The 25,985-nt window shown below is 42.6% G+C and overlaps 3 protein-coding genes across 3 annotated transcripts; 1 reads left to right on the top strand and 2 right to left on the bottom strand.

Moving 5' to 3' along the window:
- The first annotated feature begins 5,642 nt into the window (after window positions 1–5,642).
- LOC133931017 (WAT1-related protein At5g64700-like) lies at window positions 5,643–9,381 on the top strand. The gene is made up of 6 exons (XM_062377830.1): window positions 5,643–5,911; window positions 7,520–7,582; window positions 8,389–8,505; window positions 8,591–8,840; window positions 8,967–9,125; window positions 9,226–9,381. The coding sequence occupies exons 1-6, from the start codon at window positions 5,667–5,669 to the stop codon at window positions 9,379–9,381; spliced, it is 990 nt and encodes a 329-aa protein (XP_062233814.1). The 5' UTR covers window positions 5,643–5,666.
- A 4,796-nt stretch (window positions 9,382–14,177) lies between these two features.
- LOC133883488 (B3 domain-containing protein Os06g0107800-like) lies at window positions 14,178–15,207 on the bottom strand. Its single transcript, XM_062322829.1, has one exon. The coding sequence runs from the start codon at window positions 15,011–15,013 to the stop codon at window positions 14,402–14,404; it is 612 nt and encodes a 203-aa protein (XP_062178813.1). The 5' UTR covers window positions 15,014–15,207; the 3' UTR covers window positions 14,178–14,401.
- Window positions 15,208–23,313: 8,106 nt separating this feature from the next.
- On the bottom strand, window positions 23,314–24,624 carry LOC133883510 (expansin-A17-like). Its single transcript, XM_062322859.1, has 3 exons — window positions 24,375–24,624; window positions 23,963–24,281; window positions 23,314–23,854 (listed from the first exon to the last, which is right to left on the bottom strand). Exons 1-3 carry the CDS (start codon window positions 24,583–24,585, stop codon window positions 23,527–23,529), a joined length of 858 nt encoding a protein of 285 aa, XP_062178843.1. The 5' UTR covers window positions 24,586–24,624; the 3' UTR covers window positions 23,314–23,526.
- Window positions 24,625–25,985: the final 1,361 nt, after the last annotated feature.

The following is a 25,985-nucleotide window of genomic DNA, read 5'->3' as shown; positions in this document are numbered from 1 at the left end:
TCTTGTTTGGATGGAGCTATTCTTCAAATAAAACCTGAATCAATTCTCGGTTCGGACTTTGGAATATATGCTAGTTCTGCTCTGACAAAAAGGGCATTTCCATGCAACCGACTTAACGTAAGGCCAACTTCAACAGGTTCCTCAAATTTGCAGATTCGATGGTACAGTGTTTTACAGTCCACTGTAGCAGTACTGTAGCATCTCCAGCATATCCGAATCCAGTGCTACATTGCGCTACAGTGTTGCGGAAAGAGTAGTGAGCTGTGGATTTGCCGGAATACTGTAGCATCCGGAATACTGTAGTAATACTTTTTTACGGAGGCTGCCAGTGAATCCTGAGGGGAAAACACTGTCGGGTTACTGTTGGAGATGGACTAAGGTCTGCTCTTTCCATTTTTCAATCGATGTACAGTACAGGTTCCCTCATGGCCTATATAAATAAGATAAAGCCATCGAGGCTCCTGTCCTGGCTCGTGAGATTGGAGACATTTACCGCAAAAGCTAGCACGCCACGTCCACGGCAAGGAATGAAGGAAGGATTGGCCTTGGACGGCGGAGCGCAGATCGATCATCGCCGAGCCGTCCGCTGTCATCGACATGCCGCACATGTACAGCTGAAGCGACATAGGAGTATATACCAGCATCGCCTCCTCCTCTCCGTCTTCGGTTTCCACTCAAGAATTGCTTGCTCTCTCTTCGATCAGGCAGCATACATATATAGGACTCAATATATAGTTCATTGACGACGTACAGCTTATGAGTCATTGACGACCGCGGTTCAAGTGAAACTCACGGCTAGCAGTGTCAGATGCACGCCTTTTGAATTTCTCCCCCTTCTTTTTTGTCGTGCACACTCAATAATCTCTTATATGCATGCAATTTTGGGCTGGCCCAACACGAGAGGGGATGCCAGGGGAGAGATGGATGTGAGTTGTTTTGTAGTTTTGGACTCAAATACAATTAAAGTGACCAAACTATCAATTAATATATATATATATATATGCAATATAATATAACTACTAAACTAAAATTTTGTTCTAAAAATTACTGGGTGTGCAACGGTACACCCTTAATTGTCTCAAGGTAGGACCGCCCTTGACTAATTCGATCTTAATGTTGACATCTATATATGCATGCAGAAGAGCCGCTTGCCAGTACAGGCGCAGCTAGAGCTGGAACTTGGACTATATCATTTTTGGACTGCTCACAGTACGAGTTCTGGTACGATACAAAGCACAATATGGCATGAAATATTTTGAAGTGGGTCGGCACGGAGGGTCGTGTTGTGCCTAGAACCTTGACACCGTGAGCGTGCCGGTACGGTACGATAGCTTGTGCTGTACACATGCCATTACAACACAAAAAGGATATACCATAATTTGTATGACTATTTTATCTTGCTTATTCTCTAACCTCTCTCGTACAAAGTGTGAGACATAAAAAAGATATGTGAGCATAAAATATATAAGTGTGAGATGATAAGAGATAAATATGTAAGTATTATCATGCCACATAGACTTAGATCTTTCTAGAGTTAACTCGTATTGACACAGCATGTTACGATAGGCCGATCGTACCTAGTGAGTATGGCACGAGGCACGAGTTTTTCTTACACCATTCACTTGCCACCTGGCTCCGGCCATGCCCTCCCCCAACAGTCATAGTCGACACAAGAAGAAGACACTACCAAAAAACAACAATAATAGATATTATGTCACACAAGGTTACTTAAAAGCAACAACGTCGTAGACAGTTATTTAAAAGTCATCATTAATAAATTAGGAATAGCCGGTTGATAAGAAAAAATGTTTGTGATATTCACAACTATGTAGGAGAGCGAACACACATACAGTTTTACTAAAGGTTGTCAGTGTGTTAACAGCTCCTAGACACAAACAGTTTTTTTTAAAATCGTTTATGTGTTGTTGAACGATACATACGTCTCTGTATGAAAAACCGTATATGTCTAGTAGTCATCTATACACAGAGTATTTTAGTAAAGCCATTTATGTGGTATCACTCTTCTAGACAGAGACTGTTTTTTATAAATATATATTTGTGTCTGGGTGATCAAAACAGAATAGTTTTAAAAATATCTGTCTGCAGTATATATTTAAAAATTTATAAAGTATTCATATGAAGTCGGATGAAGAAAAATTTTATATGAAAATTATAGTTTTCAACAAGATCTACAACTTTGTAGTTTATAACCTTTTCATTTAAAATTATTTAGATACCCAAATAATTATTCAAAGCTTTGTATAACAAGGGTCACAAGTATAAAATATTATATTACTATTAGCAATAATGTGCATGTGAAATAATAAGGAAGCTACGCACAAGGTATGAAGTTACGGTTTCGACGTCTACAAATAAGGATGCGGAAAATCGTGTGACTTGTGACTTGACGTGTGACCCCGCGGGGTGGCTCAGGTGCAAAAATATTTTTTTAATATTTTTATATGTTGAAAATATTTTTTAAAAATAATATCATATAGTTTTTATTGAAAATCGTTTGTGCTATGTCATATTACAGATGGATGATTACCTGTATGTGACAAGTTTAATATCATAGACATTTTTACACAGATAGCTTCATTCTCTGTCTATGATTTGTGTTAAAAATCGTATTATAGTGTGATATGCGGGAGTGAGAAGAAGAGGAATTATGATGCCTTGTCGCTCTCATTCTTATTGTGATTTCTGACCATGGATGCAAATGTCGCATGCAATCTTCGGATCTATGTATCTAGTTATTTTTGTTGAGTTAATGGTTGTTTGTGCATTAACCATGCGTGCGCATATATATATATATACACACCCATACGAGTAGTGCTATTTTATATTTATGGTGTAATATATTATTCTATATTTACTGAACAAAATTTTAATAGTAACTACTGAATCATATTTTATTACTGAAATTTTGTAGAATAACCACTCCGCCACAGTAGCCCCTATGCCCAACCCACCCGCAAGCAACCAAAGCACGCCACGCAGCTGCCCCTCGCGCCCACGTGCCGGAGTGCCCCCGTGCCTGCACACGCCACATGCTTGCGCTTGCGCCCACGAGCTAGCGCACGGCAAGTGTCCTCGCCCTATGCCCCCACGCACCTCCGCCTGTGCCCAACTACTAACCACTAGGACGTGATTAGCTACTGAGAACTACTTAAAAAAAACTATTAACACTTCTAAACTAAACTGTTGATACTACTGGCAACTATTGACATAAACTACTGAACAAAATTTACTATAACTTAAAATAACTGAACAACTACTGATAATACTAAACACAAAATTACTAATACTATTGAACAAACTACTGATACTACTAGCAACTACTGGACACTACTAAACAAACTACTGGCAAAAAACTATTGACACTACTGAACAAACTACTGATACTCTAGCACAAACTATTGACACTATTAAATAATTTTTCTATAGCTTAAAACTACTGTACAATACTTAACTACTGAGTACTACTGAACTACTAAACTACTGAACACTACTGAGCAAACTACAAAACTGCTATTGAACGCTACTGGACTATAAACTACATTACGTGTGGTGCGCACGGGGGCGCGGGAACATGTGGCGCACAAGCGCAGAACGAGGGACGTGTGCGCGCGGGCAATAGAGACACATGACATGCGTCGTGGTGCGTGGGGTCGGGCATAGGGTGCGGGGACACGTGGTGGCACACAGGTGTGGGTGGGCGAGTTGGGCTGTGCTGTGGGTGTAAAATAGCTCTCTATATATGAAATGGAAGATTAGACAAATCTTTTCATCGAGTCCATATCATCCATCCACGAGAAGAAATTAAAGGTGTTTGACCTTTTGTTTTCAGATACACCCACTCGGTCAAACTTATAAACTTTGGATGCGGATATCTCCTGGAATTCCCGCAAAGAAAAAGATATCTCCTGTGTAGAAATGTTTAGATTGTGAATATTTATGAAAATGGCGGACAGATGGACACAATCATAGCAACTTGGGCTACTGAGAGAGAGAGAGAGAGAGAGAGAGAGAGAGAGAGAGAGAGAGAGGTGTTGCACGCATACATACATATGTGATGAGACATGACACACTTAGGTTACGTACAACCAAGAAAACGTCCATATATGCACTTGATCAGATCGTCCGACAACCGATGAGACTCCAACACGTAAACAAGCTACTGTACACGGACACGGGCAGCAGAGCACCAACCCTGCTTGCCCTCCCTCATTGCTTTTGCTTCCTTCCATGTTTTGCCTAACCGCTGATGGATCGATCGATCATGCATCTTCTGCTGCCTCATTGGATTCCTGTTTTACCAGTAAAATCTGTACCTGTACCATGCATATGTACCGGCCATGCACAAAGACTCTTTTCCCGACTTGGACATGAACGAACCAAAAAGTACATGGGCCACATGAATGTGATCGATCGATATATTAACTTGCTGCATGGATCGATCGAGTCAGTGGCGACGAAATCTCAGGTGTGGCGGCATCGCCACCGAGGCCCTTTTTACGAATTACCACGGGCCATTTCTTCTTCACAGTCGCATAACCACGCGAAGCTGCCGTTTCTTCTCCAACTCCGATCCGGCTGCCTCTTGTTCATCGAGTATGTCGCATCACACACTTACATGCATGTTCATCACGCAAACTAAGACCTGCATCGGATATCCGCATCGATGCAGATCGAGACTGGGTACCCGAATATATGTGACGGTGACGGCCAGGGAGATCTGCATGTCCTCTCTCTCTCTCATATGTGTGTGTGCATGTATGTTAGCACCAGCTAGAACGTGCACAAGACGAAAACAATTCCTACAACAAATGCATGATTCCATCTAATAAGCTTAATTCTTCTAAACCGTCATATATAGTTTCTATTAGAAACTTCGAGAGGGCTAGAACTACGTTTTGGTACATGCATGCATGCATGCGCCATTTTAGCCCTCCAGTGCGCCTCGTGATTCGGGTGGTTTCAACATTGAAACTGAACCGTCGTCATCTCATTTGCCACGTACATTCATAATATTTGTATGTGCACACAAAGCTAAACACTGACTAGCTGTGAGTAATTTTTACTATATATATAATATGAGTTCTACTTTTCGGATCTAATCTAAAATTAAATTAAGTTCCACAACAGTCTCATAACATATCTACATATCTTAATATTATCATGTGTAATATTGTCACACTTAACTAAGTATATATTTGTTACAAGTACAACAACTAGTACTACCCGCTAGCTGCTTGTAGGTCATCATCGTTGTCTCCGCTGCCTCATCTCATTGAGCATGCAGTCTTGAGTCCGTCAATGCAGTGAGAGTAAAGCGCATGCATCCATCTGGATCATTCTCATCCGGGCCAAGCGAGGATCAGGACAGCCCCGGCACCGGCACATATCAACAAGATGGACCTAGAACCCAAATATATAACCCAGGCAAGGATCATCAGCAAAACCAGATCGATCGATCGGCGAGATCGCGCGTGTCCTTCGTTTCTTTTCTGCAGCAATCACGTACACAGCACGTCATCATCAGGGGAATTCAGGCTTGCACGACATTAACTACATGCTATATATATATACGCCTCGATCCTCCTCCACCCAACCTTGCCGTGCATTGTGTTGCCCGTCTCTCTTCTTCCGCGGCGGCGGCGGATATGCCAGACGAATCAAGGAAGAAGGAGGACGCCGTGGCGGTGAAGCCGGCGATGGCTGCGCGGGCGGGGGCGTTTGAGACGGCGGCGCTGCCGCTCAGCATGGTGCTGGTGCAGGTGTTCACCATGGTGATGCTTCTCCTCTCCAAGCTGGCCCTCAACACCGGCATGCACCCCTTCGTCCTACTCGTCTACCGCAACCTCACCGCCGCCGCCTTCGTCGCGCCTTTCGCGCTCATCTTCGAGAGGTACGGTACCTACTTGAAAAATACCTGTTCTGTTTCCTCCTCAATTTTCCTCCAAATTAAAAAAAGATCATCTTCCCCTGACGATTTGTTTAATCTGGACCTGGCATTTTAACTCCTATGGACGATCGGTGATTACGAACGTGGTTGACCTAACACCAGTACCGCAACAAGAAAATACGATAACTGAATGCACGCACCTGCCACTAGTTTATTTGTGTTTGTGATGAAGGAGAAGTTCAGGTTCCTCAACTTGTTACTCCTAGGCCTCGTTCAAGAACGAACAGAGCCAACGCGTCTGCTCTTTCTGTGTACGCGCGTCAGTAGGTACTTCATCCTGGGTTTCTGACTCTCGCCATTGCTACGTCAATGAACACGCTGGACTAGTGCAAAGGAGCAGAATAAGAATTTTGAGCTGGACTTGCACACCCTGAAGCATTCGTGGCCCTTTCTTTCTTTCTTCGTCTCTTCTCTGTTGTTTTTCTTCTTCTTACTGTTTGTACCCGGAATCCAAGGCGCAACAGGTAGTAGCTGTTGACTACCAACTGTACTCGACCGCAAGCCAATATCGAGACAACCAGTCCCACATCTCCAGTGACTGCTGCTGTATTCAGATTCGACGGAACCGGCAAATTTCAAAGCGATTAGATCTGCGTCTTTGTCTTTTTTTGACTCATTAGTTACTTCCCTGATGAAGAAAGGCATGATTGATTGCCAAGCTGGAACTGCCTCTAATTGCGGTGCTAATCCAACTAACCTGGCACTAGTAAGCAGGAGGCACAAGAGGAAATTTGTCTGTCAGACCGTCATCATCTTATCTCATGGCTCACAGACAGACAGATAGCAACGTTCTTGGAGTGGTGGGTGATGGTGATATTGAAGACGGTAACCAGGGATAATTAGATCATCCTACCTTGCGGGCTCTGATATTTATTTTGCTTATTTCGTTGTTTGATTCTAATACACAGCTATTACCCACTATATATATAGCCAGCTAACTAAATAGTTCTAATCCTAACCCAACTAACTATTAAACCAAATTCAAGTCTATCTACTAACTGATTCTATCCTAAATTACTAAACTTATCAATCTTGAAATCTAACTATTCCAAAATCTAAAAGAAAACTAATTCTTTCCTTCCCTAACTACTTCTCCGCGCCCATATCAGTGATGAGATCAAGCCTTGCTGTCTCCACCTCCATTTTGCCCTAAGCCATGATCAAACACTTGATAAATCTGTATGAACTCGAGCAGAATTAATAGCACAGTCAACAGGTAAGTTGTACTGCCAGCCTGCTTGTTACTGCACTATCTGCATGATAAGGTGGAAGGGAAAACAAGGTGAATAAAGCGCTGCTCAATGTATATGCCAGGCTAAATGATAGATTAATATTTACTCATGTTTTTCTGCCGTTCCTGTAATTCTTCGTGATACTACTAACCTGTTAAAGAACAGTTGGAAATCGTTGTCCATACAGTGATTTCCCATGAGAATTGAGAAAGATGTACTCTTGCAAATATTACAACATGATTTTTTCCCCTCAAAGTATGCATCCTCTCATCTTTCAGTTCTCTGATCCATAATTTCTTGTCATCTTTGTATGTTGCAGGGAAATGTGGAGAAAAGTGAACTGGGTTGTGTGTGGCTGGATTTCCCTAAATGCTACATTCGGGTCCGCACTCACACTCAGCCTTGGATTTTAGTAATCATACCTCTTTCTTTTTTGAGCTGATGTTAGACGTGCAAATAGAAATAAGAACACCTAGGAGTAACTTGGCATCTTTGCACTAAAAAGAAGAAAGTCACCCAAATTTGAGCGGAGAGAAGTTTAGCTAACATAGTCTGAACTAAAATTTGGAATTACTCGGCTCTGCAGTGAATTCCTTGCGCTCTGTCTAAATCTGAACTATCGCCAGACAAAAGAAAACTTGGACCTGAATTCAGATCCTGAAGTATATTAATACCTAAAAATGAACTTGACTGCCAATTATCTTACTCTCTACTACTTTTTCCTGTACATTGTTATGGCAATTCTGAACTCAGTTACATGTAATTTTTTCAAAGGAACTCGGTTTTATATATATATATAAACTAGTATGTACTCCCGGGAGTACATGCCCTCTACTAAGATATACCACATAAATGAACTGGATATACTCTTTATCACTATGAGTATATTTATATATTCATTCTAAGATACTCCAATGTGAATTACATGAAAAAATTAAAAAGAAATCCATCAATTTAATAGATTTTGATAATACTTTCATATTTGTACATAAAAATATAATATATTAAAAAAATATACATAGCACTTGGATGATCTTATATACTCACATACTCTATGTATATATTATTTATCGCATGAGATATAAACTATGTTATGAGATACGTATGTAAGTACATACTACTGGGAGTACCAAATATGCTTTATATATATATATATATAAAACAAAAAACGTGACTCATGTATTGTAGAGTCGTCCTGGCAATGGGGCTATACTACTACGGGCTGCAGGCCACCAGCGCTGCGTACTCTGTCAACTTCCTGAACCTGATCCCCATCGTCACCTTCGTCATCGCCATCGTACTACGGTATATTTGAACAAAGCATGAAAATATACAGAATGTTACACATGCAGCCATTAACACATAAATGTATTCGCACAATGTTCTGCAGGGCGGAGAAGCTGACGCTGGGGAAGTGGCCTGGCAGGATGAAGCTCCTGGGCGCGCTGATGTGCGTGGGTGGGACGATGGTGGTGAGCCTGATCAAAGGCCGGCTGCTGCACCTGTGGCCTACCCACCTGCTGAAATACTCCCACGCCCAGCCACCGGCGAGCCCCACCGGCGTTCACCACGACGGGGTCGCCGGCACACTGTTCTTGTGCGGCAGCTGCCTGAGCTACGCCTTGTGGTTCATCGTGCAGGTACTGCTGGCTCTTCAGCCATGGAATCTGCAATGAACTCTTTGGTCGTGGAGCCTGTAATTAAATGAACGTTTGATTATGATCCTTACTTGTCACTACAAATTGAATCGATGGGAAAAAAAACAGGCAAGGCTTGCGAAGGTGTTCCCATCAAGGTACTGGGCGACGACGCTGACGTGCCTGCTGGGAAGCATGGAGTCCTTTGTGGTGAGCGTCTTTCTCAGCTATGACAGAGCAGAGTGGAAGCTCAAGTGGGACCTGCAGCTTTTGACTGTTGTCTACTCGGTAATTACTCAACCAAGATTGGCCGTCAGTGTTGGGATCGATCAATTCACTCTAGCTAAGCTAATCAATCCCCTGGTGTCCGTTTCAAATATATCATCAGGGTGTGTTCAACACGGGCATCACCTTCGTTCTCATCTCGTGGTCTATCAGCCGCCGTGGGCCCATCTACCCTCCGATGTTCAACTCGCTGTCGCTGATCATCACCACGGTCATGGACTCCGTGCTGCTCGGCACCAACGTCTACCTGGGGAGGTGAGGCCGGCAGCTACCACGTACCTCTTCTTCATTGGGGACCTTAAGATCGATATATTTACATCAGAATTAAGTAGCAAATACGACCACTGATGGAGTAACTAACTAGCAGTGTGATTGATTAATCTCGCTCTGATGACAAATACATCTATGCAGCGTGCTGGGAACACTGCTCATCATCGTGGGGCTGTACGCGTTCCTGTGGGGGAAAGGCAAGGAGCTGCAGCTCGCCGTCGCGGCGGCTGCTCAGCAGCAGCAGCAGCAGCGGGGTGGAGATTAGATGGCCTAACCTGGGTGGCTATCCTGATGGATGCACTGCAGGCAAGCTACCTAGCTGTAGGATTGCGAGATGACCAAGAGATTAATCCCAGTATCCTGCTGATGAACACAACAGAAGAGAACAAAGCAGATGCAGGTGGCTTGGCAGACATTATCTAGTTCTAGTGTGATTGCCCTTGCAGTAGTACTTGTGACGATGGTGAGAATTAAGGGAGATGCTATAATCCAGGCGCTTGATTTTTGCCTTTTCTTCTTCCTCCAAAGCTGCCCCTCCCCGTGACACTCTTCTTCTTCTTCTCCAACGCGCTGGCACGACATGCTCGATGCTCCCCCCGCCCCGCAGGGCTGCCTCCGTCTCCTACAACTAATGCATCGTTGTCGAATGAACAACTCCTAGATTTCAGAGCGGAAAATTAATGATTGAACAGAACTGATCGAACATACGCAAGTATACTTGGAGCAACGAGCACGCGCAGCCCACCGTGACAATAATTGATCTTTTCGTCTGCACTACCGATTGGGACCTGCTCTTCCCTGCTGTGCATCTCTTGGCGCTTTCCTCAGATGGATCGGACCATTGTCTGCTTTTCCTCAATGGAGAAGCCCTGGAATACAGGTATACGGGTTTCCGCATGGAGTCTTTCTGGGCGTCAATGCCTGGGTTCAAGAAGCAGTCCAAAACTTCTGGCAACAACCGGTTCTTGTCTCCCATGACATACTCAAAATCCATGTCAAGCTAAACAGGACGATGAAAGCGCTTAAGTGTTAGAGGAAATAGAACGTTGGGAATTTAAGCTTACGTGTACAAATAGCACGAGAGATAATTCTTTGACTGATGCTGTGCAAGAGGTCCGGTTGCTTTCACTGGATGAAAGAGAACTTCGTAGGTGCCTTCAAGAGATGGTGACCGGCCTTGTTGTCCTGCAAAAATCTGGTGCGAAACAGCAAGCAGGATTGATGAGGATCAGATTGTCGAACGCTAACACAAACTTCTTTCACATTTCGGCAAATGCTAGGAGGAAAAAGAAATTCATCTCAACCTTAATATCCAACGATGCCATGGCTGCCTCCCAGCAGCAGAAAGAAGCCTAATTGCACAAACACTTCACATATCATCTAGGCACAAACTTACCAATGGAACTTGCCATCAATTGGGAAGCTTTGAATTATGAACCTTTTGATCTGTCGGATTTGGAAGATCCTTTCATTGAGGAGGAAATACACAATACAATCAATTACTTACACCACAAAAAGGCTTATGGGTCATGATGGTTTTATAGGGCTATTTTTCAAACAATGTTGGGAAATAATCAAGGAGGATCTTGTTCAAGTGTTAAACAGCTTTCATCGCTTGGGTTCGAACAAACTTAACTTGATCAATGAGGCGCATATTGTGTTACTCCCCAAAAAGCAAGGAGCTAAACTGGTAACCAATTATAGACTGATAAGCCTCATTAGTAGCATCTCCAAAATCATCACGAAAATGCTCGCGAATAGACTTGCGCCCCATCTCCATGATTTGGTACCCAAATGCCAAAGTGCATTTATAAAAAGGTGTTGCATACACGACAACTTCCTATATGTATAGAATGTGATCAAAGAGCTTCACAAAACGAAACGACCGACACTCTTCGTCAAACTAGATATTTCTAAAGCTTTTGATTCTATTAATTGGGCTTACCTGCTTGAAGTCCTACAAGCGCTCGGTTTCGGTCAAAGATGGAGGAACCGGGTCTTAGCAATCCTAGCGACCTCCTCTTCAAAGGTCATGCTCAATGGGATCCCAGGCCCTGCTTTCTGGCATGCCAGAGGCTTACAGTAAGGTGATCCTCTGTCGCCAGTGCTTTTTATCCTGGCTATAGACCCATTGCACAGACTAATCATTGAGGCAGCTAGAGCTAACATCCTCAAATAGATCCTTCCAAGAGCAGCTCACCTACATTGCTCCTTTTACGCAGACGATGCTACGATCCTTGCCAACCCGGATAGAGAGGAGCTTCATGCCCTCCGTATGATCTTGGACACTTTTGGCAAATGCTCAGGGCTCACAACAAACCTTGAGAAAACAAAAATTTACCCAATCCGGTGCGACGACATCAATATGGATGATATAATAGATTTCCCAGGAGAAATTGGATCTTTCCCTTGTAAATACCTAGGACTCCCTCTACACACAAGACGGTTACGAAAAGTTGATGTTCAACCGCTAATAGATAAGGTCGAAAACAAGCTATCGGGCTGGCAAGGTAGGTTCTTCTCGATCGCATGAAGGGAGACTCTAGTAAAATCTATTTTTTCCTCACAAACAACTTACCATCTTACATTTCTACCTCTACAAAAATGGCTCCAAAAGAAGATCGACCGCGTTCGACGGAGTTTCTTATGGAAAGGTAAGGAGCCAGATAAGGTTTGCGGTGGCCACTACCTAGTGATCTGGGCGACCGTAACCAGACCAAAAGAGAATGAAGGTTTAGGTATTGTTGATCTTCAGATATTCGCAAGGGCTTTGCACCTCCGTTGGCTTTGGTTTCTATGGCAAGACGAAGAACACCCACGGAAAGGGCTTCCTTTATCATGCGATCAGACAGACTGCGACCTTTTTCATGCATCTAGAATAGTATCAGTGGGAAATAGAGAGAAAGCATACTTCTGGAGCTCTAGTTGGATTAATGGGAGGGCACCCAGAAATATAGCCCCTTTAATCTTCGCCAAATCAAAGAGGAAGAATTTATGTGTGAAACGAGGGCTCTATGATCATCAGTGGTTATACTATTTGGATGAAATCACCACGTAGGAGGAGCTATTACAGCTAACGGAGCTCTAGGAAAACATCCAACAGGTCAACTTGGCACAGGAAGTACCTGACCAAATTACTTGGCGCTGGAAGACTAATGGTCAGTACACGGCGCGGAGTGCATACAAGGCTCAATTCCATGGAACCATGATGAAAAACAACATGAATGTCGTTTGGAAAGCGAAAGTACAACCAAAGTGTAAAACCTTTGCGTGGCTTCTCCTGCAAAAAAAAGATTCTGATTGTAGACAATTTGGCAAAAAGAGGATGGCCACATAATCAGGTGTGGTACCTTTGCGATCAAGAAAATGAGACCCGAGATCATCTTGGCAAAGACTGTGTGTTCCTAAAAGAGGTGTGGTCGTATCTCCTTTCCTTGCTACAACTTAACAATTTGCCTAGGATGGACCGATTTCGCACCCTTTGTGGTTGGTGGCGAGTAGCAGCAAGGAAGATTGGCAAACGCCACAGAAGCCAGTTCGACGGGCTTGCGATCACCCTATGGTGGAACATTTGGAAGGAGAGAAATGCTAGAATTTTCAAAAAAAGAAAAAAACCAAGCAGTCCGACCCTGGATGTGGTACTTAAAATCAAAGAGGATTTTGACCAATACATGCTAGTGGCAAAACTCAGATAGGCGGTTGCTGGCCCCCTTCTAGCATTCTTCATCTTTCCAGCTTTCAGGTTGTTGTTGTCATTCACGTTGTTGTTGTCCTGGGTCCTTTGTTGTGTCCCGACAGTTTACTCCTCTGTGAGTGTCCCCGTTTGTTTTGTGTTTGCTTTTAGAACACCTATTTATTTCTAGTCTAATAAAATCAGTCAAACTCATACCGTCTTTCCAAAAAGAAGAAGAAGGTGATTTCCCACTTTAAACTAAGGTTCAGATGACAACGCTCAATATAATGCATGGGAATCGATAAAAAGTAGATTAGTTTGGAGTAGTTCTAATATGATCAGAACCCAAAAGTTCGATGGTTAGTTGAGGTGGTTGTACCTCCTACTTATCATAGATCAAACCTCGGGTTTGCTCATTTGTATCTCACCAAGGCATAATTTTCTTTCAGTGGTGGGCAATTAACATATCCGTCGATAGCGAGAAGTCTGTGGTGACTTTGTCATGGATATCTAGTCTTCAGTAGGTACTATATGAGTGTGTTCATGTAGTGATGTGAGTGTACGCATACAAGTACGAGTTGTACATGTGCTTCTAAAAACTCAAAAAGGGAATCAATCAAAAGAGCTAGGAAATTTGCTGATGGACCGGGGTAAGGCCTCAAAACGGGGTGGGCCTCTTACCGCGATCCATCGTTTCCTGGGTGGGCTAAGATGGGCTACTTCGCGCCCGTTGCTGCAGGCCTGTTTGCGTTTCCTGCCAGCTGCCCGCCATGCAAAAGATTGGGGCGACGCGGTGGTCGCCGGCGGGGGTGACGCTGACGTGGTCTTCGATCGGCTACCGGTCGGGAGCCGGGAAGCGACTACCACCGTCCTGTCTGCTGGTGTGGACTGCATGCCTACGTGGAGCTAGCTAGGTGGCCATGTGGGGACCACAGGGAATCAGCAAGCGCGTACGGATGAGAGCGGACGACTCAACTGGTCAACGTCGTTTGTCTCTAACCTCTACCAGAGCCGAGCACGACCACACTTCCGTTCATCTCTATGCCTCCATTCTCTTCTCGTGATCATGATTCTTATCTTCATCATCGTACATCTTGTATACTTACGCGCTGTATGTTTCGAGTTTCGTGCAAGAATTTGTTGCATGGTGTTTTATTTTGTTAACACCGCTCGAGCAATTCTGGTTACAATCGAAATCATGCGATCGAGGCCCTGCTACCAAAATTCAGTACTATAGATGATGAAATCATGAATGCCAAGGCACTCATTAGCAGTTAGAATTGGATCTATCCTTAATTCCCAGTGCATGTATACGAATGGATTGATGCAACTAAAATTAAAGCTGCAAATCAAGCAGCACCGGCTCTGCGCGGAGCTCCAGGTTGACGCCGAACAGCCGGAGGCACCGGCCGCGCGCCTCCTCAACGACGGCCACCCCGCCTACGCGCGGCGCCAAGTGCTGCACCTGGGGGACCAAGCAGGCCTGTCGTGGTACAAGGACCCGCACGTCCGGCGGCGTCCGGCGGCGGCGGCAATCGATGAAGAGGCGAGGGCCGTCGCGGCAGAAGGAGACGGTGTCGCCGGCGGCGAGGCGCTTGTCGCGGACGTAGCGGCTCCACCCCTTGGTCATCACGTAGCTCTGACTGCTGCTCCAGTAGGAGTAGCGGAACCGCCACGTGGCGTGCCCCCGCGTGTCGTGGAAGCTGAGCACGGTGCCCACCGGACCGGCCGGGTTGCCGCCGCCCCTCGCCGCTTGCGGCAGCGGGAGGTACTTCTCGGCGAAGTGCTTGGGCACCACCAGCCGGTTGAGCTTCCCCACGTCGCTCGGCGTCACCACCTTCTCGAACATGCGCTCCCGCCGCTGGCCGCCCGACTGATTGCCTTCTGCTAGGCCTCCGGCCACCTCTCGGTCATGTGACCTGCTCTCCGGTGCAAGCGCCAAGGCCATCTGCAATGCACTTCAATTGTGAAGAAAATGCGAGCTTGTGTGATTTTGTCATGGCTTGGTCTCAACTCTCAATATATATAGCTAGCTAGCTAGCTAGATATGTGACAGCCGGGATTGGTGTGACGAGTTGAAGCTCGCTCGGACGACTTTTCCACTTTGCATGGGCAACGAACATCGTTAATCAAGGCCGTTGGTTTCTCGGATCGAACGGTCTGTATGGACCGTGCGCAGTGTTGACCGAATCAAGGCCGTTGATTTCGCTGGCTCGATTAGGTCAAAGGGTGGCTGGTCTTTGATTCGCCGACCACCCCTATGTACATGTACTCTCTTATCTTCTTCTTTTCTTTCTCTCTTTCCACAAATATTACCGGAAGCACGTATAAAACTAAGCTTAGATTCCAGCTGCTACACATTGCTTATACTCTATTGTTTCAATTACTTACTTGCTCAATTCTGTTCACTCGTTAACCAGGAATGCTTCTTCACCGCTGTTAATTACAAGATTAGTTATATGTTTGAAACATTCGGCGTGGAACTGGTAGAATTGAAGATGCAAGAGTGCTGTGTCATGTGCTTCCATCATTTCATGTACGGTAGTAGAAAATACAAACGTGAAACCATGAGTTGCTTTCTGGTCAGTCACTGACTGCTTCAGGCAGGTGAAAATCTACGCGCTAGCTGCCTAGCTCGGTAGATCAATTTGTTAAAAATATATATGAAACTTTAGGAAGAAATATTTGAACAGGTCGTCATACATGCATGATGGTCAGGTTAATTATATATACAAAACCGTGTGGCTTATATAGCGAGTCTTTCCATACATACAGATGCAGGCCAGCGGAGGGAGATCAAGCTGCTTCCTCGATCAACTATATTTTCAAACAATTTCCATTTGCAGGAATGAGCCAACCACACTCTACGTGCCTAGCTAGCTATACACATTTAGTAAACTCTTGGGAGATGATGCAGAAGAACAAATTGATTAGCAAGGTCAACTACTAGATTTGTCGGATTGTTTGAAAAGTCTCTGCTCAAATTTAGCACATACCAGTACAAAATGCTCACATGCATACATGTATCTGGCAGCATGACAAGAGGCGCCAGGTATTCCTCTTTTAAAAAAAGACAAATTGGCAAGTATCTAATCTGTAGATCAGGATAGATTAGGCTTAGATGAGTTGCAAGCTGGATGTGTGTAGCCAAATATATAGCGCTGCAAGCTAGTCTTAGAGTATCAGTTACAACTTACTGCAATTATTAGGGGCCAACGCGGGAGGTTATCGACAAAGCGTGCATTAGAAAACTATGATGTATCCAGCCTAAACAAAATAATTTAATATGTAGCACTAAACTCAATTAATTGAGCGAGCTAGGCATGTCGACCACACATAAACTATATATTACAAAGTCTAGCCAACGGGATCAGCAGGTCGAAATGGGATATCTGATATCAATGAAACCTCCTCAAAGCCTCCCTGAAGGAACGTTTCTGAAACTCTAACATGGATTCACACCTCTTCGGACGCATTGGTGGCCCGCTTATGGCAAGAAGCGGAACTCTGGAGCTCTGCTGGAGCGAAGAGTCTACCTTTGCTCCTTCAGCACTTACCTATCGTTGGCAGGATAGGATAGTTTAGATGAAACGTTCTTAGCTCCCCTCGGTTGTCTTCGCTTTGGTATAAGTTAGTCAGCTTAAACTATTCGCTCTGTTCTAAGACCTAAATTGATCGATGTGTAAGAACTCATGTTTTTTTCTACTCTTAATATAAAGATACACAACCCTCCTGCGTATTCGAAAAAAAAACTATAACATGGATACAAACCTCTGTGAAACTTGCAACTTTTTGGATGATACCTCTTTGAAATATATGTATGTTGATTACTACCCATTCCAATCATTCATAAACTGATGCCAGCTGAGCAAGTTTCAAAATACAGCCAAGGGTACGTATACGGTATACGTAGCATTACTACTAGCTATTATTAATCTCCATAATGGAAGGGTACAAAAATAAATAAGTGTATCGAAAATAGAATTGCAATTTGGGCATGTGATTTGTGGGGGGCTCGCCACCCTCCTACAACAACCATTGTTCGCCCAGATTAGGAGTAAACAATCTTGAGTATTAGAAGAATGAGGAGTAAACTAACAGCATGCACAGCCATTTTTGCGATATTTAGATAGCTGGCCTAGAGTGATGTCACCCTTTAATAGGTGTCCTATGTCATCCCAGGCGTGCATCCTGGCTATTTGGCCCTGGTCAGGGACACCTCAAGGGACTCCAAGCTGCATGTTGCTGCCTAACCAAGCACATTATTGTTTATGGCAAATGGATTTATATTAAGTTCCTTGACCAGGCCAGATTATTTGGGATACAAGCCTTACCCTAGGTGTACTAAACATCACCAATTGGTACTTGATACCCATCCAAAAACTACCCTGTTGGTCATATAGCTCAATATAATTTGTTTAGTATAATGTAGGCTCAACTAAATCGCCAGATTTTTGTATAGATCTAGTACTTCGTAAGGGTGGTACTGCAGTACTGCATTTGCATTCATGTTTTGTATATTTTCCCACTGTTCTTGTCCCCTGGCCTGAAACCGCTTTTAAATCGGTTCCTGGTTTGGGGAAGCACGGTTTTAACGGATGTGCTGGAGATAGTAAATATGATAGTTGTTGGAGATGAAAAAATAGAAAATACTATAATAATATTAAAGGATGTTATAATAGTATTATAGATGAGGATGTATTTTTAGAGTATCTGCTGAAGATGATCTAAAAAGAATACTTTCTTTTTTTGTCTAGATTATATATAAGTTCCACAAGTTAAATATAATGTTCCCTGAAACCATGATTAATTCTTGGATGTGAAATTGACCAGGCGGGGCTTAATTCATGTTTCATTTAATTTCTGAAGAAGAGATAAAAATGAAGCAGAAGTGGCAGCATAGAAAAGATTCTAACAACCCTTGCTTTTGCCCAAAGGTTGGCCAGACCCCTACCTGAACTTGCTTTGAGCGGCTCAGAGTCAAAGATAATCAATGGAGGAAATTAAGAAAAATCTTTCATTTGCCACAAGATGCAATACATAACACAAGGCTGCTTTCCTTGAAAGGGAAATTAAAGTAATTAACAAAACAGAATTCCCGAAAAAAAATAAAGCACAAGTAGTGTAGGGTGCAGTAGGTAGTATCTATAGTACCCATCTTGAGCTGTCTAGCTAGTTCGCTGTCTTGGTTGGCTCCAGAATCAAGTTGGCTTGGGGGCTCTTGACATAACATTTTTCCCATTTTGTCTGGCACAAATCAGAAGATGCCTACGCAACCTCTGGCACCTTTACACGGAGCTGATCAGAATATATAATTCCTGCAATTTTCCAGTTTTATTTACATAATTTTAATTTTGATAGACCTGGAAGAAGAGAAAGTACTGATGAGCAAAGAATGGGCCTTGGGCCAAGTCGAAGCAGTAACACAAATGATTGGGCTGGGTAGATGACCAGGGCGCAGGGCCTCGCTCTAACAGAAATACAGCCCGCAACCACTTCAATGTCTCTCTATCTTGGGTGCGACTCAGAGGAGAAGAATGGACTTCCTCTACAGAAAATAAAATAAAGAGTTTTGCTATTTGTCTGTCGTCAGATTTGTGACAACAAAATCTGTCTAATCCTAAACAGTCTGATCTGCTTTAATCTTCGTGGTTTTTTAATTTATTTCTTCTTCAATATGTGCGTGCTATCAGGTTTTTGATCCGTACCCAGCTGCCCGCAACCCATGGAGTGTAGAGAATCTGATATGTGCTCCTCTCTCTCTCTCTCTCTCTTATTTTTCTGGCTGGCAACCGATGGGTTCCTCTCTCTCACCCACACTCTGTAACTGACGCTTCTCTATCCCTCCATCGAGTCTTTCACAAAGCGACGCACAGATGGCACTGCTCTCCCTCTCCCATCTCCCTAGTCAGATCTATTCCCCTTTCTATCTCTTCCATTCTCAGAGAGAATGAAGGTGCGATTCACTCAATTTTTGCATTGTCCCTGGGTCTACTATGATTCGATGTGATATTCATTCATTTCACGTGCTATTATTGTTCCCCTCAGTGCTTAGGGTTTGATTTTGAGTGACATCTAGTGTTGTAGAGGAGTATAGGTTGTTTTTATGGGTTGACGAGTTGAAATGTTTCGTATTATGATCTATTGATGTTTTTATCGGGTTATTTTAAGCATTTGCAGTTGGTTTCATTGTTTTAGGGTCTGTTCATGTGAGAGCATCTTCGATGGGGGAGGTCAGGAGGGTAATTGAGGGAGTCTAAGATCCTTTTTCAGGTGTATTTGTTTGCATTTTTGTGTTATTTTGTGCTGGATCCTCTTGTTTTCGCTGTCTTATTTTTGGTCCTACTGTTGTGATTTTTATTCAAGTGTTTGGTTCTATCGCCATCAGGAGCTTGAATTGGTGAGTGTTCAACTGCTCATTGAATGTTTGTTAGTGTTTCTCAGTGCCTATATATGCAGTCTATGAACCTTATTTTCCTTTTTTTTGCAATGATCCATGATTCGTAAGTTCTACACTAATGGTGAGTACACGAAATTGTGTTAACCATATCTGTAGCTGTAACTGGTGTCAATAACAATGCTTCCCCTAAGACACTATATATGCAGTTCTGTTGTTCAAATGCTCAGAGTTTTTTAGGTGCTATCTCTACTATATACTGGTGTAGTAGGTTTTAGATGTGCTGTGTGTTCTTGTTTCCTTTTGTGATGCTGTACATGTTGATGTTGAATTTATGCTAAACAGAAACTTAGTTATTAGTCTCTCTCTCTCTATTTATCTCCCTCTATATATATTTATCTCTATTAATCATTGACTAATTTATCTCTTTTTCTCTCTATATATCTCTCTCTTTTGTAGCTGCATCTATTTGTCTATCTCATAAACTTTTATACCTTGAACATATGTGCCATGTGTTAGGTGTGTGGGGGATGATCTTGCCAGTGCTGAGATGTCTTTTCAAAGGTTTATGATTGGTTATCCATATGTTCCTAAATAAAATAATGTGTCAGTTCATTGAACTGTCCTCATTCCTATGTTTCTATCTCCTCATTTTAATCTGTTATTCACTGAACAATTTGTATTCTCACAATTTTGTTTATGTGGTGTTGATTGTGTTGCTTTCATGATCAAGTACATGGAACCATGGAAATTCGACACTAAGTTGGTTAATGAGTTCTCTCTAGATGACATTAAGAACATTCGAGTTTAAATTGTCAATGATTTATTTGTTAAGTGAGCACAACATTGTTGATGCAAGTGCAACTAAGAACTACTATGGTCAAGTTAGTTCTGCAACTATGATTTTTTTTTCATAAACCATTTCTGCTATGCTTATAAAGTATTTTTTGAAGTAGTTCTTATGTTCTTTCCATCTTTGTACCTAGGGAGTTTCCCATTGACGTGGGTGTCTGTAAAATATTGTTAAACATGGTTTTGTCAGTTATACAGAACCGAAAAAGAACCTGAATGGCTCAAAAACATCATAAATAGTTAGCGATTTTTTGTGAATTTAGATCTTTGTTCTTGTCCAAGTTGATCCATGTTGAGCCACATTCTTGACTCGAACTTGTTTAGGGTTGGGTTGTTTTGGAGATAGAGGAGTCCAATGGAGGAATCGACGAGTTCAGCTTCGGTTCGGGTGAGTAGCGCCTCTCAATTTTATAAGGGTTCTGTGCTGGTCCCCTGTTTTTGGTCTCATTTTGTTACTGATCCGGTTCTTCATACATATTTTTGGTGATTTTGTGTGCCATTACTACATTTGTGCTGCCTTTGATCAAGCATTTCCTGGTAACATGTCTATCTTTTCTCACACTATTTATCTCTCTCTCTCACTATATCTTTTCTCTCTTTCTATTCATCTCTCTATTTATCTTTATTTTGTTATGTATCTTCCTATTTTTATGTCTCTCCTTCCTTCTCTACTTCTGTTTCTATTTCTGTTCTTGATGTATCTATTTGTGTCTCTCTCTGTATATCTCTCTATCTCTGTGTATGACTGCTATTTATTTCTCTAACTCTATTTATATTTCTATCTCTCTATTTATGTGTAGCACTCTCTCTATGTGTATCTCTCTTTCTCTATGTATCTCTCTATATCTATGTGTGTATCTGTCTGTCTATCTATCTATCTATCTATCTATCTCTACATCTATTTCTCTCTTTTCTATGTGTATCTCTCTCTGTGTGTATGTGTTTCTATTTATGAATATACCTACAACTCTTTCTCTCTCTATCTCTCTTTCTCTCTGCCCCTTATCTTTGTGTTTTATGCCCCCCTCTCTCATGTGTTTCTATCTCTCCATCTCTTTCTCCCTATGTCTATGTTTTTTTATATATGTGTGGCTGTAATTGTCGGGCCCATAGTCCTGGTCCAAGGCATGTTCGATTAGTTTTGGGCCTTGTTGTTGGACCCGTTTCATTTGTTCAGCTTTGTATATGGGTTTGTGGGCTGCCTATGCAGACCTATGAGGCTGCTCCATAGTTGTTGGGCGTATTTGACCAAAAAAAAAAAAACAGGCAACTAATATGACAACAGTTCATTAGATTAAAATCTAACAGATTTTGAGCCTAAAATCTGTCGACAGCAGATAGTCAATCCCTAAAATAAAAGATGAGAATGTGCTACTTTTCGAAAATGGTGCAAATTCCCTATAGCCCTACTTAGGATTTCTCACAGACTCTTGAGTTGCAGGTGAGGGTGCGTTCTACCTCCATGCAAAATTTCTAGTTGAAATTCCATCCCGTTTGCATGATAGAAAAAGGACATATATATTTCAGGTGCAATATCACTCCAGGACAATTTTTGTCCTATGGTGCTATTGCATCTGAAAATTGGGTTTTGTTATCTCACAAACAGAAATTTTGCATGGATGTAGAACACAACTACAACTACATCTACAATTCACTTTTTTTAAATAAAAAATGGGAACTTCTAAATAGGCTTTAGAAAAGATTTGCACCATTTTCCAAAAACTGGTGCACAATATTTTCAGCTTATATGCACCCCTCTATCTTCTCAGGGGCAGTATACGGATCCGAATCCCCTGACGTCGACGTCACGGTGACTTCATCGCTGACGCGTGGGCTTGGCCACTTTGCCACTTTAATCTGGTCAGCTATCTAGGGCCATATACAAACCACTAGTCCTAGCTCTTTCGCTAGGTTCTTAACTCACTTTGTTCTGTGATTTTTGCTCAGTTTTTCTTAATTAACCGAGTACTTCAGCCTGTCATCGGACTTTCTTCTTATTAATATAACATACAGCTCTTTTACCAATTCAGTTCATATATATATATATATATATATATATATATATATATATATATATATATATATATATATATATATATATATATATATATATATATGAGAGAGAGGAACTAGTTTGTACTCCCTACTATAATATACTATATAAATAAACTAGATATACTCATTTATCACTATAAGTATACTTATATACTTATTATAAGATACTCCAATGTGAACTACATGAAAAAATAGAAAAGAAGTCCATCAATTTTATTAGATTTTGATAATACCTTCGTATTTGTACATAAAATGTAATACACTTAAAAAAACATGTGCAAACCAACTTAAAAAACTATACATACCATTTAGATGATCTTATATACTCACATGCTCCATATACATACTATTTATTATATGAGATATTCTCTATGTAATAAGATACTTATGTGAAAGTATATACTCTGAGAGTACATTATATTTACGATGATGTGGATGGTAAAGGGTGAAGTGGGAGCAGGAAGTTGTATCTCGGCATGAGATCGATGCGACCTTTTAGACACCCCATTATAGCAGAATTGTAAGCCAAGTTGGAGCAAATCAAGTTGCAAAAATTAGCATCTTCCTGTGGCTTATATACAACCTAAAATATACAATTGGAGTTTTCATCTTGAATTCAACACATGTAAATCTAAGCAACTATTTTTTTTTAAAAAAAAACAACAGGCTCAGCCAAAATATGATACCTTTTTTTGAACCGCTAAGATATAATACCTTTTTTTAGATGTTTATTTTCAAAGGTAGTTGTTGGCACGAACTCATGGCTGGCCCTGTGCCTGCCAAGGACTGAAATTTCCGGAGGAACGATAATCAAATGGAATATAGACCATAAAACTCCAGATCAATTCCTTATTTTTTAGATGTTCCTGTACTGATTCTTAATTTACGGTTTTACAGAGATCAAGATACTCTTGCAGGAGAAACGATATCAAGAATCAAGCACATTTAAGGGATATATACTGTACTCAATCATAGATAGCAAGTACAAAACATACGATACATTTAACAATTTTTTTAAGGAAAACGCATCGGAGAAGGTGAATTAGCACCATCCTATATGAAACCAAAGAGAGTTTATCAACGCTCGCAGGGCCAGAATATGAGAACAAAACGAAGAGATTGATTCGGACTGTTGTAGATCGATCGATCGGTTTTGATCAATAGAAGTTGTTGGATCCCTGGTAGCAGAGCCCTGCGGTCCAGCCGGCGGTGATGGCGTCGTTGACGATGATTGTCTTCTGCGGCGAGCTGTAGCTGGTCATCTTGACGACGAGCCCCTGATCGTTGCCCAGAGCGGCGAACACCTGGTACGTGATCCCCCAGTTGTGGGTCGCCGGGACGTAGGAGCCATCGGAGTCGCCAGCCCTCTTCACCGCCAGGTCGTAGACGTCGCCGCTGCCGGCGACGTTCATGACGTACACCAGCAGCCAGTAGGGGTTGCCTTGCAGGCAGAACCTCACGCCGCCCGTCCTCTGGCACGGCACCCTGCAGCAGCCAATGTACATGGATGAGTATATATTTTTCATCGCAGTATCAAATCACATTAAAAGATGCGTATGTTTTTGTACACAAGAAGAAGTAGCTAGGTAGTACCTGCGGAACTGGACGGGGACGATGCCGGCTACTCTCTGCGCGAGCCTGAGGAAGGAGGGCGGGGCCATGTCGAAGTGCCGCCGCGGCGGGTTGCACCAGCCGCCGTTGTCGTTGGGGAGGTACCAGTTGGGCGGGCACAGGTTGGTGCCGGTGACGATCACCGACGGCGATCCCGGGTTGCACCAGGGGGACTTGACGCAGCGGAGCTCGTAGCACTGGCCGCACCCGTTGCCCTGGGCGAAGAGCGGCGTGCTCAGCGCCGCCGTGTTCGTGGAGTAGAGCGAGACGATGTCGTTGGCGCCGAACCCGCACGCGCCGCCTGCATGCATGATCGATGCATTCGTAGGTGTGAGTCGTCGATGGTGCGAAGCACATCACATCACACTGTGTAAATGAAAATGTAGGTACGTACCGAAGTCGGCGCCGAGGCCGGAGGAGTCGCCGTAGAAGGTGGCGCTGCCGTCGTGCCAATCGGACGTCTTGAAGGACGCTGCCGGCTGCCGGTGGTATCTCGCGCTCGCCAGCTGTGCTGCCGCCAAGATCAGCGCCGCGACGATCGCCGGAGTAGTCGCCATGGTGCCAAAGAGCGTGGTATGTGTGTGCCACTGCACCGCGGCATGCATATATATGTTATATATTGCCCGGTGCAGTGTTGGGCAGCACGTCGGGATGGATGCATCACCTGCATGCGCGCGCGTTGACACTGGAGTGCCTTGATGACAGGCAGCCATGGATCGGATATATGGGCATTGCACGCCGGCCGTCTCGATCATCTGGATCGTCTACACGAGTTGGGCGCACGACTCTGGTAGTTTATTGATTGTTATTTCTTTTAATTTCTGTTCATCCAAATTTGCATGCCATCCATTATTCCCATTGCAACATTGTGCTAGGCATGCATGTATACGTCTGTCTGTCCGGTGTGTTTGTCTCATTTCTGCTTCTTTTTTCTTGCCGACGTCTTTTGTTTCGAACTCGAAATAATCTCTCTACTTTTATGATCTGGATGGATCTTTTTAAAAAAAAAAAAAAGATAGAGAAGGTGTTAGATGAACAGGCAGACCTAGTGGGGCTAAATGAGGCAGAGTGGGTACAAAAATATCAGATCGAGAATTAGTTGACTGGGATTTACAAGGCTGAGGAAGTTTATTGGCAACAACGAGGAGGGGAGAAATGGATCCTTGAAGGTGATGCTAACACAGGTTTCTTCCAAAGTGTAGCTAATGGGAGGAGGAAATGTCTAGCTAATTGATCACCTTGAGACTTTTTTTTGCGGGCAGTGGCAGGAGTTCTGTCTATATTAATTAAGAGAAGGGGAAAAGTGTCTAATTACAGCACCACGAAGAATTGATGAAGCTGAAAATGGTGTGGTTCCTGACCAAGAAGAATTGATGAATCGCATTTATGATTTTTGCAAGCAGCTCTTTGGGTCTAAGGAAAGGGAATCAGTTAGACTGGATGAATCTGTTTGGGATCGAGATGGATTAGTAACATAAGAACAAGGTGCTGACTTGATTAAACCTTTTACTTTGGAGGGGAGTTTGTGCTTAAGGAGATGAAAACAGATACTGCTCTAGGCCTTGATGGTCTACCAGTAACCTTTTATAAGAATTTTTGGGGTTTGATTAAGTGGTGGGTGATGTAGTGGGTAGATTGTTACACCTGATTTTCAATTTTCACAATTTTTAAAAAAAATTCAAGATTAGATTATAGGTTGAATAATTAGAATAGGAAAAAACATATTTTCTAATTCTAATTCAAATTTAATTTAGGATTATTATTTGTTTGCATTCATGCTGAAAATAGGCATTTAGATTTTATTTTGAGTTATTGAGTTCCTCTGGTTTTTATTGGATTTTATTTGAGCTTATTTAGATTCTATTTGAGTTATATTTTATTTCTAAAATATCAAAATATTTTCATGAGTTCAAAATATTTTTATTTGTCTTCTAAATGTTTTCAAAGCTTGTTGAAAATTTTCTAGAATTTTTAGGCTTTATTAGTATTTTATTTGGATTTTATT

This window comes from Phragmites australis, chromosome 10 (assembly GCF_958298935.1).
Source record: "Phragmites australis chromosome 10, lpPhrAust1.1, whole genome shotgun sequence".
Classification (NCBI taxonomy): domain Eukaryota; kingdom Viridiplantae; phylum Streptophyta; class Magnoliopsida; order Poales; family Poaceae; genus Phragmites; species Phragmites australis.
This window is presented reverse-complemented; position numbering and strand designations above follow the sequence as displayed.